The sequence below is a fragment of the Oncorhynchus kisutch genome, linkage group LG15 (assembly GCF_002021735.2).
Source record: "Oncorhynchus kisutch isolate 150728-3 linkage group LG15, Okis_V2, whole genome shotgun sequence".
Taxonomy (NCBI): domain Eukaryota; kingdom Metazoa; phylum Chordata; class Actinopteri; order Salmoniformes; family Salmonidae; genus Oncorhynchus; species Oncorhynchus kisutch.
In genome coordinates, this window is record NC_034188.2 from 45,182,635 (window position 1) to 45,195,235 (window position 12,601).

General features: G+C 41.4%; 1 protein-coding gene across 3 annotated transcripts; it reads left to right on the top strand.

Moving 5' to 3' along the window:
* The first annotated feature begins 1,762 nt into the window (after window positions 1-1,762).
* Window positions 1,763-11,271, top strand: lipt2 (lipoyl(octanoyl) transferase 2). Of its 3 annotated transcripts, XR_004203060.1 has the most exons (5): window positions 1,763-2,657; window positions 2,763-3,008; window positions 5,110-5,277; window positions 10,539-10,622; window positions 10,895-11,271. XR_004203060.1 is itself a non-coding variant. In XM_020503902.2 (3 exons), the coding sequence occupies exons 1-2, from the start codon at window positions 2,213-2,215 to the stop codon at window positions 2,996-2,998; spliced, it is 681 nt and encodes a 226-aa protein (XP_020359491.1). In that variant the 5' UTR covers window positions 1,763-2,212; the 3' UTR covers window positions 2,999-3,008; window positions 5,110-6,380. The 3 variants fall into 3 exon arrangements, 2 of the variants coding, with proteins under 2 accessions (XP_020359491.1, XP_020359492.1); XM_020503902.2 differs by lacking the exons at window positions 10,539-10,622; window positions 10,895-11,271 and having other exon boundaries at window positions 5,110-6,380; XM_020503903.2 differs by lacking the exons at window positions 5,110-5,277; window positions 10,539-10,622; window positions 10,895-11,271 and having other exon boundaries at window positions 2,763-3,018.
* The last annotated feature ends 1,330 nt before the right edge of the window (window positions 11,272-12,601 follow it).

The window sequence follows — 12,601 nt, forward strand, 5'->3', positions numbered from 1 at the left end:
ACAGAGAAGGAGTAGTATGAGGGGGCGGCTAAAGGCTATCAAAACTGGTCGCCTAGAGCGTTGGGGACAGAGAATAAGAGGAGCAGGTTTCTGGGCATGGTAGAATATATTCAGGGCATAATGCGCAGACAGGGGTATGGTGGGGTGCAGGTACAGCGGAGGTAAACCCAGGCACTGGGTGATGATGAGAGAGGTTGTATCTCTGGACATGCTGGTTGTAATGGGTGAGGTCACCGCATGTGTGGGAGGTGGGACAAAGGAGGTATCAGGGGTATGAAGAGTGGAACTGGGGGCTCCATTGTGAACTAAAACAATGATAACTAACCTGAACAACAGTATACAAGGCATATTGACATTTGAGAGAGACATACAGCAAGGCATACAGTAATCACAGGTGTTGAATTGGGAGAGCTAGCTAAAACAGTAGGTGAGACAATAACAGCTAATCAGCTAGCACAACAACAGCAGGTAAAATGGCGTTGACTAGGCAACGGGGCCGACAGATAAAACATAAACAAGCAGAATGGAGTACCATGATTAATGGACAGTCCAGCGTGCATCAGCTATGTAGCCAAGTGATCAGTGTCCAGGGGGCAGCGGTGGATGGTGCAGGGAAGCTGGACTGGCGAGTGTTATCCAGGTAAAAAAAAACAACAACAATGACTAAATAGCTTGTAGCTAGTTAGCTGGTTAGCTTCTGGAGGTTCTTGATTGTGTTCTAAAAATTAAAAATAATAGCGATTCCGTATCACATTGGGTGAGGCAGGTTACCGGAAGGTATAAACAAATTAAAAATCGAAAAGAGATAGAAAGTAAATATGGGTCCAGTGAGTGTTTGGGACTCGGCGATTCAGACGGTTAGCAGGCCTGTGCTAACAAGCTAACAGTTAGTAGGCCGGGGCTAAACAAGCTAGCAGTTAGCAGGCCGAGTTAGCAAGCAAGGAGATAGCAAGGGCTAGAGAGTTAGCCTTTGGGGGACGTTGCGATGGGGTGGGTCTGTTTATTCCTCTTCATGCAGTGACATCGATAGACCGGTCGTGGGTCCGGGTATTGTAGCCCAGGAGTATGCTACGGTGGTAGCACAGGGGCTCTGGCTGGGCTAGCTTCAAGCTAAGTGGGTGGAAACGCTAGCCAGGAGTAATCATCCGGGGTTGCGGTTTAGCTAGATAGCTAGTTGTGAAGATCCAGCTGAAAAATGCTCCGTTTGCGGTGGGAATCCGTGGATTAAAAAAAAAATAGGTCCGTTATGCTCTGGTTAGAGTCGCGTTGTTCGAACTGGCGAGAGCTTTCCGAGCTTAAGGTTAGCTGAAGACCGCTAGCATAGCTGGTAGTTAGCTGGCTAGCTTCAGTTGAGGGCGTCCGGATCCGAAGTAAATATAAATACTTTAGGAAAAATAGCTACATTGGGTGAGGCGGGTTGCAGGAGAGTATTTAGAAGCTGAGGTTTAGCAAAAAAAGTTAAAAGATATGCGAAGAAAAATATGTAAAAACGAAAAAAAAACGATATATACAAGGGACACGACACGACAGGACGCCTTTACTGCTACGCCATCTTGGATGAGTTGATATCCTGGATCTAACAGGACAGATGGGTGAAAGCAAGGGGTTGCATTAACTTTCACAAATCCACTATAAGCCTACCAGATTTTACCTTAGGGAAAGGAGCAAGGAAGTATGCATTTTCAAAGTGATCAGAGGGGGCCACATAAATATTTAGTCTCTGATGTTGTTCGAACACTAAAACGCTAGAGGGCAGTAACGTAACACTCTGTGCCTCATATCAGAAAGCCTTGCGGTTACAACCCCGTCCAGTTGGTGGCGATAACGCACCACTCAGCTGGTTGAACCACTATTAAAGAATAAATAACGAATCTAATATGGCTGCGCCCATGGCATGGATGTCAAGTATGCACACTGTCGATTATGTCGCCATTGTTCAGTCATTTCAAACAGACTGCAAATGATGTAAATTTAACAATAGTCGACCAGTGACGTTCAACGTCTCTGCCCCCATCTACAAGTTCTCGACACTGGATAATCTGCATCATGGAACCAGGCATTATCAGACACAGTCAAAGGATACAACGTTCGTTGTGAGTGGCGAGATGGATGGTCAATGTTACTGTACGTTATGTCCTTCACAATAGAAACTTGGCATTGTCTGTCTTCTGAAAACCTCGAATAAGGAGTTTACACTCAATTATCATCGAAAATGTACCCTTCAAAAGCAGCAGTTGAAGTGATCCAGTTGGGTCGTATTTCCTATGGGCGTGCATTACAGGTACAGCAACTCTATGTTAGGAGACATCTGGATTCTAAAGACAAATTGCACAATGCTCTGCTACTATGTGAACACCCGCCAGTCTACACCATAGGAATCAGACAGGCACTATACCCATTCGAAGAGGAGCAAAGACTCAAACTCCTTGGTGCTGAATTCTTTCGTAGCAACCGTGGCGGACTCATAACTTTCCATGGTCCAGGGCAGTTGGTGTGCTACCCAATACTCAACTTGGGCTGCTTCAAGAAAAGCGTGCGATGGTACGTGTGTGAGCTGGAGGGGACTGTCATCAACCTTTGCAGAAAGTATGGGATAAAAGCATCCACCTCCCCAAACACTGGGGTCTGGGTTGGATCCAACAAGATATGTGCCATAGGTAGGTTAACCTTCTAAATTAAAGATGACCCAATTTTTGCAATGTTTACAACAACAAAGCTACAATATGTCATTGATATTATAGTAAAAATGTGCCCTCTTTCAGGAATCCATTGTGGGAGATACATAACATCTCATGGCTTGGCACTGAACTGCAACACAGATATGGGCTGGTTTGAAAACATTGTGCCTTGTGGGATTGTAGGGAAAGGTGTCACATCCCTTAGTCAAGAACTGGGAAGAGATGTCTCTATTGAAGAATCCATCCCACTACTGCTGGAAACTTTCAGTGATCAGTTTGAATGCACACTGCATAATGGAGAATATTCTAATAATGAATAAACACTGCTTGGTAAATTTAACATGTATATTTTCACAATCATAAAATGTTGTTCTCTCTCTGTCTCACCTGTCAGCTAAGAAACTGTTTCCCAGATTGTGCTATGAGGGCGTACGCCTGCTGTTCATGTTATGGTGGGGTAAATGTGGCTCCCGAGTGGCGCAGCAGTCTAAGGCACTGCGTCTCCGTGCTAGAGGCGTCACTACCGGCAGTGATTGGAGGCCCCATAGGGCTGCGCTCAGTTAGCCCAGCGTCGTCTGGTGTAGGCGTCATTGTAAATACGAATTTGTTAACTGACTTGCCTAGTTTAGTAAAGGTAAAAAAATAAAAATAATAATAATGTAGCCGCGCGACTGAAGGCTACTAGTTGGTCGTCACTAGTTACCACAGTCACGCTGATGGCTAAACCCCGACTATTTCTCAAATGTAATAGATTTTAAAACGAACCTTAATCACACTGCTAACCTCATGCCTAACCTTAATTTAAGACCAAAAAGCTAAGTTTGATTTCACTAATTTTTACGATATAGCCAATGTTGAATTTGTGGCTGTGGTAACCGAACCCCAGTCTACTAAACAAGGACTAAGTAAGGTAGCGAACTAACTAGTTTAACATTAATAAAGACAACTTGAGTGCCAAGATGGGACAAGTGGCCATTATGTTGCTACGCTAGGTAACTAATTATAACTACCTAGTTTACTGTTTTTCAAGGGTGATTACCACAGCCAGATGACCACTGCAGATAAGATGGCATGGGGTCATCAACAACACCATCACTCTAGCGAGTCAAGCTAGGTAGCGTCCTTTGGTTTGTTAGATAATTTTCTAACGGTTTGTTAGATAATACATTTCTTATCTTGGCTGATGATTATATTTTAGATATGTAGCTAGCTCTATCTGTTTCGGTAGCCAAAGCAAACAGACGTCAAGACCGATAACTAGGGACGTTCTGCCCTGCCTGGCCTATTGCTAGCCTGCTAGTTGTGTAAACTAACGTTGGTTAACTTTATCTACGTAGCTAGCTAGCTTGATGTTTTGCTGCACAATATCCTGCTATGGTGAACTGGACCTAAATTGCCATGCAACTGGGGACGTGCGACTTGCTTGGAGGCTATTTACCAGTGGATAAGATCAGTGAGTCACCGGTCAGTGTCATTATCATAGCTAACACTTTTTATGGAAAGTGCACTGACTTGAGTTGTCAGGTGCAAAATCCTTATGTTCTTCTGCTCGGAGATTTTCTGAAATCCCTGCAGTGTGTGTTTCTTGCATATTCGTGGCAGGTAGCCTAGCGGTTAAGAGCGTTAGAGCAGTAACCTTAAGGTTGCTGGTTCGAATCCCAAGCTGACTTGTTAAGAACATCTGCCAAACCCATATTGCTCTGCATAAATTACTCAAATGTAAAAAAAAGTTTTTTAAAAAGTAAATGAGGGCAGGATCTGTTTGCTAACATTCCACTCCTTGTCATTATGCCAAATATGATAAGGGGTGGAATATTAGCACAAACAAGTCTGGTACCCAGGCTACAATTGTACCTATTTTTCTTATTACTAACGAAAAAGTACAGAGCCTGGCTCATGCAGCCTCTACTCCACCCCAAACACTTACACTGCTTTCCTAGTTGAGAAAGGGTGTAAAAGCAATGGATCTGTCTGACCCCTTAACTTGACCGGGACTGTCAGATGCAGCATGGAACTGTGAGAGCCCAGATCTACAGCACCAGTAAAACGTTTGGTTGCTACATGATTCCATGTGTGTTATTTGATAGTTTTGATGTCTTCACTATTATTCTACAATATAGAAAATAGTAAAATAAAGAAAGAAAAAATGGAAGGAGGAGGTGTTTCCAAACTTATGACTGGTACTGTATGTCTAGATTTAATATAATATTTTGTATCAACAAATGCTTATTTATCAAACAAGATTATATTTTGTTCAGTTCCAGTGTAGCTCAACCATAATGCTGAAGCAGTGGGTATTGTATAGTTGACTCAATCAGCAAGCAAGTTAGTCTTAAATTAAGTTGTGTGTAACTGTGTTGACATGACGTTAACGATGCCATTAAGAGAGTGCTGAATGTGTAGCTAATTTGTGATGTTTTTTCCCATTCAGAATCGATGGACCAGAGCTCAGATAGAGGCCCTATTGCAGGATAGGCAAGTGTAGGAGCTGAGGCTTAGGCTGTGCTGCAGGATGGCATTTGGGACGGCAGGGCTGAGGGCAGCCATGGGCGTAGGCTTTGCCCTCATTAAGGATATGACAATCATCCAGTCCAAACAGGTTAATAATAGTTTCCTTCTCTGAGCAAGTTATGTGAAAGGTATAGACTCACTCAGCTATATGACATTGTGTACAGCGGAGCGACTTCCTGGTTACAGATCAACAACAACAAAATTGGAAGAGCTGAGGTCCTCGGTGGCAGTAAATCATCAACCTTGTGTTTATACAGTGCATTCGGAATGTTTTCAGACCCCTTGACTTTTTCAACATTTTGTTAGTTTACAGCCTTATTCTAACATTGATTAAATTGCATTTTTCCCCTCAATCTACACAATACCCTGTAATGAAAAGGAAAAAAATGAAATTTTAGCAAAAGTATAAAAATGGAATATCACATTTTTAATAAGTGTTCAGACCCTGTACTCAGTACTTTGTTGAAGCGCCTTTGGCAATGATTACAGCCTCAAATCTTCTTGGGTATGACGCTACAAGCTTGGCACATCTGTATTTGGGGAGTTTCTCTCATTCTCTGCAGATCCTCCCAAGCTCTGTCTGGTTGGATGGGGAGCGTCGGTGCACAGCTATTTTCACGTCTCTCCAGAGATGTTAAAGTCTGGGCTCTAGTTGGCCACCCAAGGACATTCAGAGACTTGTCCCGAAGCCACTCCTGCGTTGTCTTGGCTGTGTGCTTAGGGTCGTTGTCTGACGGGTGTTGCAACTCAAAATTAACAAGGTGTTCCTAATGTTTGGTATACTCAGTATGTATATATGTTTTGAGTGTACAACACCGTGTTAATATTGAGTTGCATCCCCTTTTGCCCTCAGAACAGACTTAATTTCTTGGGGCATGGACTCTACAAGGTGTTGAAAGCGTTCCACGTGGATGTTGGCCAATGCTTCCCACAGTTGTCAAGTTGGCTGGATGTCCTTTGGGTGGTGGATCATTCTTGATACCTACGAGAGACTTGAGTGTGAAAAACCCAGCAGTGTTGCAGTTCTTGTCACAAATCGGTGTGCCTGGCACCTACTACCATACCCCGTTTAAAGGTGCTTTACAGTTGAAGTATGAAATTTACATACACCTTAGCCAAATGCATTTAAACTCAGTTTTTCACATTTTCTGACATTTAATCCTAGTGAAAATTCCCTGTCTTAGGTCGGTTAGGATCACCACTTTATTTTAAGAATGTGAAATGTCAGAATAATAGTAGAGAGAGAGATTTCTTTTAGGTTTTATTTCTTTCATCACATTCCCAGTGGGTCAGAAGTTTACATGCACTCAATTAGTATTTGGTAGCATTGCCTTTAAATTGTTTAACTTGGGACAAATGTTTCGGGTAGCCTTCCACAAGCTTCCCACAATAAGGTGGGTGAATTTTGGCCCATTCCTCCTGACAGAGCTGGTGTAACTGAGTCAGGTTTGTAGCCCTCCTTGCTCGCACACGCTTTTTCAGTTCTGCCCACAAATATTCTATAGGATTGAGGTCAGGGCTTTGTGATGGCCACTCCAATTCCTTGACTTTGTTGTCCTTAAGCCATTTTGCCACAACTTTGGAAGTATGCTTGGTCATTGTCCATTTGGAAGACCCATTTGTGACCAAGCTTTAACTTCCTGACTGATGTTTTGAGATGTTGCTTCAATATATCCACATAATTTTCCTGCCTCATGACGCCATCTATTTTGTGTAGTGCACCAGTCCTTCCTGCAGCAGGGCACCCCCACAACATGATGCTGCTAGCCCCGTACTTCACTGTTGGAATGGTGTTCTCCAGCTTGCAAGCCTCCCCTTTTTTCCCTTTATTATGGCCAAACAGTTCTATTTTTGTTTCATCAGACCAGCGGACATTTCTCCAAAAAGTACGATCTTTGTCCCATGTGCAGTTGCAAACCGTAGTCTGGCTTTTTACGGCGGTTTTGGAGCAGCGGCTTCTTCCTTGTTGAGCGGCCTTTCAGGTTATGTCGATGTAGGGCTTGTTTTACTGTAGATATAGATACTTTTGTACCTGTTTCCTCCAGCATATTCACAAGGTCCTTTGCTGTTGTTCTGGGATTGATTTTCACTTTTCGCACCAAAGTACGTTCATCTCTAGGAGACAGAACGCGTCTCTTTCCTGAGCGGTATGACAGCTGCGTGGTCCCACTGTGTTTATACTTGCGTACTATTGTTTGTACAGATGAACGTGGTACCTTCAGGTGTTTGGAAATTGCGCCCAAGGATGAACCAGACTTGTGGAGGTCTACAATTTGTTTTCTGGGGTCTTGGCTGATGTCAAGCAAAGAGGCACTGAGCTTGAAGGTAGGCCTTGAAATACATCCACAGGTACACCTCCAATTGACACAAATGATGTCAATTAGCCTACCAGAAGCTTCTAAAGCCATGACATAATTTCTGGAATTTTCCAAGCTGTTTAAAGGCACACTAAGTTGACTGAATGTAAACTTCTGACCCACTGGAATTGTGATACAGTGAAATAATCTGTCTGTAAACAATTGTTGAAAAAATTACTTGTGTCATGCACAAAGTAGATGTCCTAACCAACTTGCCAAAACTATAGTTTGTTAACAAGAAGTTTGTGGAGTGGTTGAAAAACAAGTTTTAATGACTCCAACCTAAGTGTATGTAAACATCTGACTTCAACTGTAAATATGTCTTGCCCATTCACCTTCTTAATGGCACACATGCACAATCATTGTCTCATGGCTTAACAATTCTTCTTTAACCTGTCTCCTCCCCTTCATCTACACTGACTGACGTGGATTTAACAGGTGACATCAATAACGGATCATACAGGCTAGACCACTTTACAATGCAATACATTTCTGGTAGCTTCCAGCTTTGTAGGCTAACTTCCCTTGCTAGTTTACAGCTGAAGCTAACATCGATTCACTAGTACTTTGTTTGTGATTATATGCCGTAACGCAAAATAGGCTGATTGCCACTAAAAACATTTAATTCACTTAATGGGTCTCGTCACGTCGCTCCATCAGCCAATCTATTGCCTGAATGTCTGTGTGTGTGAAAAGGGTCGCACCCCTCTTGCTTTCTGAATGATGTCATTACTGGTTCATACGATGTACGGATTGGAGAGAAGGAGTGTCTTAAGTGTGATATATCTGTGATGGGAGAAATGTTGGGTTGTCTGAATTACAGCTGTACAGACCCTGTGGGCAGAATTAAACTTGGTTAAAGCTTCTCTAGAGTCTTCCTTATTTACTCTGAACAATAAGAACCTAACAGGATCAAGTGCCATTCTGTGACTTTGGCTAATATCGTTTTGGTATCGACTCGTGATGGTATCGAGTACAGTGATACAAAACCTGGTATCGAAGGAAAACTTCTGGTATTGTGACAAACTGTCTCAAGGGGAAGAGCACCCACAGTTTAACAACCCACCCACCTACCAGTTTTCCTTACCTCCTATACAAAGTGAAAACATGAAGGTTAATGGGAAAACATAATTTAAAAAAAGCTATAGACATGGCCTCATCATTCCATTCCTCCTCACTGCAGGGTATGTACAAATACCTGGCCAGGTCTTTCCCAGACTTTGGTAGCCGTGGCATAGTGGTTGGATATGACACGCGAGCGCTGGAAGCCATTGGTTGCTACAGTGAACGGTACTTTACCTTTTTCTTCTTTCTCCTCCGCAGATCATACCACAACTTGCGAACACGTATAACTGGCTACATATTAGAAAGTCTGATTCATATAAATTAATCAAAAAATTGGCTGTAAATATCAGTGGGCCTTTAAGTTATCTAATAAATAACTCCTCACGTATTGCTGATAGTGGCTTTGGCTTACTCTGTGATAAAGTGTATAAAGAGGTCACATTCCTGCCTGAAGTTGTGTGATGTTGTTAAAAATAGTTGTTAATACAAATGGGCTGAGTGAGGACATTGATTAGATTCTTGGCCTACTTTTAACTACACACATTTCGAGAGCCAAAATAAAAACGGGACATTTATTTTTTTAGGACGTGTATAGGCTGTTTCTCAGTTGACAAGCAGGGAACCAAATGCTAGAGATTTAGAATACAAGAAATTTGAGTTTGGAGTGGCAGGTAGCCTAGAGGTTAGAGAGGTAGGAACAATAGAATAGGCTAACATGTTTCAATGCCCATAGCATTATGATGGAAATGGAACAATAGTACAGCCGCTTTACAAAATTATGACTGCTCTAGAATGAGTGGCCTAAAGTAACTAACTCTGGCTTTTTTCACACACATTAGATCAGTGACCACAATGCTAGTACAGTACTCAATAACCCCCCCCCCTTTAAATTCCATGTCCTGTTTGAATGGGAAACCCCCCCCCACAATTTATTTTTATCTGGATTGAAAATTTGTAAATTCTCTATGAAAAATATTATGTGTGACGCTAGATCTACTCGGGATTTTCCGTTAGCTTCAAATTCCAGCTCAGGCTTCATCCTTACTACAACGGTAGATATTGCTCGTCCACCTGCCGCTAACTCTAGCAGGCTTGTAACTGCATGCATGTGGCTAGTGGAACACCAAACTTTTCATTGGAACAATGCTGAAACATCAATCCATGGGCGAGTCAGTGCCACATTTTTCATTTGTGCCAAAATCAGTTATCAAATTCAGCAGGCTATGCTGTGAAATAGGCATGTTGAAGTGCCGTCTTTATTTTATTACTTATCAATGCATGAGTACTTTTTCCCCACTATCAATACAATCATTTGATTTAAGGAACACATTTTATTGTGCATGACGTTTCAAATGCATTCTGTCGTACATAAATGTGTAATGTGATAGGTATTTTAACATGTTTTTTTTTAACACACAACATTTGATTGATTAAATATTGAAGGCGATGATGCAATCTTTGGGAGAGGGATGGAGTTGGTCATCAGTTAGCCTGCACGGGAGCAGGTTCGTTCTGAAGGATTCAAAAAAAAAAGAGCCACTTTCGTGGTACCGTTTATACCGAGTTGAACTCAGTTGACCAAAGTTACCTCGCTAACGCCTCAAGCCACGTACTGTACATAGTATAGGGCTCTGGTCTGTATCTGTTTCTTGGGGGTGGCGGTTAAAGTAAAAAAAATATTAATTTACAGACTTTCCCGGTTGACTGCAGCTGGGATGCTTTGTAAAGATATTCCTGTGTTTCTCTTCTCCACATATGTCCCCACAGAGTTTTTTTTAATGGCCAGATTGTGTCGTCAGGAAAAACCTCTGGACGTACTTGTATGGCTATACAGCTGGTAAAGTCATAGTCTTTAGAGCTTTCAGATTAGGCTTAGAATTACACGAATTCAGTTCCCAAGTCCTTCCTGTTTTGTGATTTATCCTAGCCATATGCTGTGAAGAGGCTGGGTGTTGCAGCGGATGTGATGGTCACTGCCTCTCACAACCCTAAAGAGGACAACGGATGCAAGGTATCAGACTTCTGCTTTTCATTTTACCAGGGTCACTTGAGTCCACGCATGGAGCATACAGCATCTAGATTTCTTGTTGTACTAAAAGCTTTTAACACTGCATTTTGTAGGAGACAGTATGCTATTTAGAGAATGTTTTGGTGAGGAAATGTTACTATGGAAGCATAAAATCTCTGAAGCATAAAATCTTTTTTTCTACATTGGTGTGCATCTCACTCCCGTGAATATAAAGTGGCCTCCATGATTGTTGTTTGGATATTTTGGTGTTGCAGGAGCTCTCCCTTCGCCTTGCTAAGAGAGAGAGTGCCAAGATTGTCATGGCAACTGATCCTGATGCAGATCGTTTGGGTTTTGCAGAGCAATCTGACAGGTAGTATACCTGATACAAATGTAGCCTACTTTCTTAGAATATAATTATAAAACTGCTATTACTGAAATGCGCAGATACAATTTTAAAAATGTATTTTTTATTTATTGATCATTCGATATCATTCAATATACTTGCAGTGAAGCCGCTCAACAACCGATCTACCATCAGGCCAAAAAACATGAACCCCTCACACAGTCCCCATCAAGAATAAAAATTTAAAATACAATGAATTCCATTCCCCACCCCCAAGAACCCCCCAATGCACCAACAACCAAGAGAATGAACTAAAGAGAAAAAAAGAAAAGATAGAAGAAAACAACAAACAACAATGCAAGAAAATAATCAAACATAATACATTTAAAACAAAGGACATCAAGGACAACTAAAATCATAACAGCAATCCAACTGAATATCTTTGTGTGCATGTCTGGCACTATTACATGTATGTGTGTGTACATGCATGTGTTTATTTGAATGAGTGTGTGTATATGCATGTGTACAAACACCTGCACGGCATCAGCCTCAGGCAAACCGGCATTAGTTGTAAAAACACTGCCACTTAGTGTCATTCAAATGTTATTTTTATTATGTTTTATTTTTACTTTTATCTTTGACCATCATTCTATCTCCCACACAGCAACTCCACTCACACTTGTCTCTATTTTCTCTATTTCTAGGGTCAATTTTAGATCAATGATATGCATTTTCAGCCATTCCTTAACCTGAGACCAGAAACAGGCTACCTGAGGGCAATACCAAAATAAATGGTCTATTGATTCTGTATCCTCACAACAAAATCTGCAGAGCTTCGATGATTTTATGCCCCAAATATTCAACATTGTTGGTGGCAAGAATTCTATATTTTAGCTGAAAAGCACGAAGTCTTGAATCTTGCGTTGTTTTATAGATCAACTCAAACACCCTGTACCATGGAATCGGTACATCCAAAATCTCTTCCCAACTATTTTGCAATCTGCATGGCACAGTTGTCAACATCCTGGTCCTCAAATGAAACTGGTATACTTTCCTATTTATGCTAATTTTATTCCTCCTCCAGTTTTGATCCTTTAAATAGGGCAGACAGTTCAGTTCCCTACCTCCTCCCGCTGTCACCTACCTCCTCCATTTTTGGGGTAATGCTGTAATCAATTGGTTGTACTCTTGGATTGAGCAGACCTTCCCGTACAATTCTGATAACTCCATGAAGGACTTAACTCTACAATTCCAATTTACAATATCATTTAAGAACAAAATACCCTTTTCAAACATATTTTCCATAAATACAGGTATTTTATCAAACAGCACATTTGAGTTCAGCCATAATATTTGTTGTAATATTTGTTCTATCTTTTCAGGGGGATGAAACTGAAATTGTAGCCAGCTCTGCAATGCTTGTTTGAAAAAGAAAAAAAAAAAAAGCATAATTTTCAATTAATCTGCACAAAGCTTTTCTTAGTAATCTACTTGAGAACCATTTAGGGTTCAAATAAAACTTTTCAATGAGTGAACCTTTTAGAGAGAGGTTTAGTGCTTTTATATTTAATCATCTCAACCCACCCAACTCATATTCATTATATAGATGGGCACGTTTTATTTGGTCTGGTTTAGC

What these genes read in the sequence shown, in the direction of transcription:
- lipt2 (XM_020503902.2), top strand. Translation starts at nt 2,213, where the DNA reads ATGTACCCTTCAAAAGCAGCAGTTGAAGTGATCCAGTTGGGTCGTATT. An exon ending in CAACAAGATATGTGCCATAG is followed by an intron (nt 2,658 to 2,762) that starts GTAGGTTAACCT and finishes GCCCTCTTTCAG; the next exon opens with GAATCCATTGTGGGAGATAC.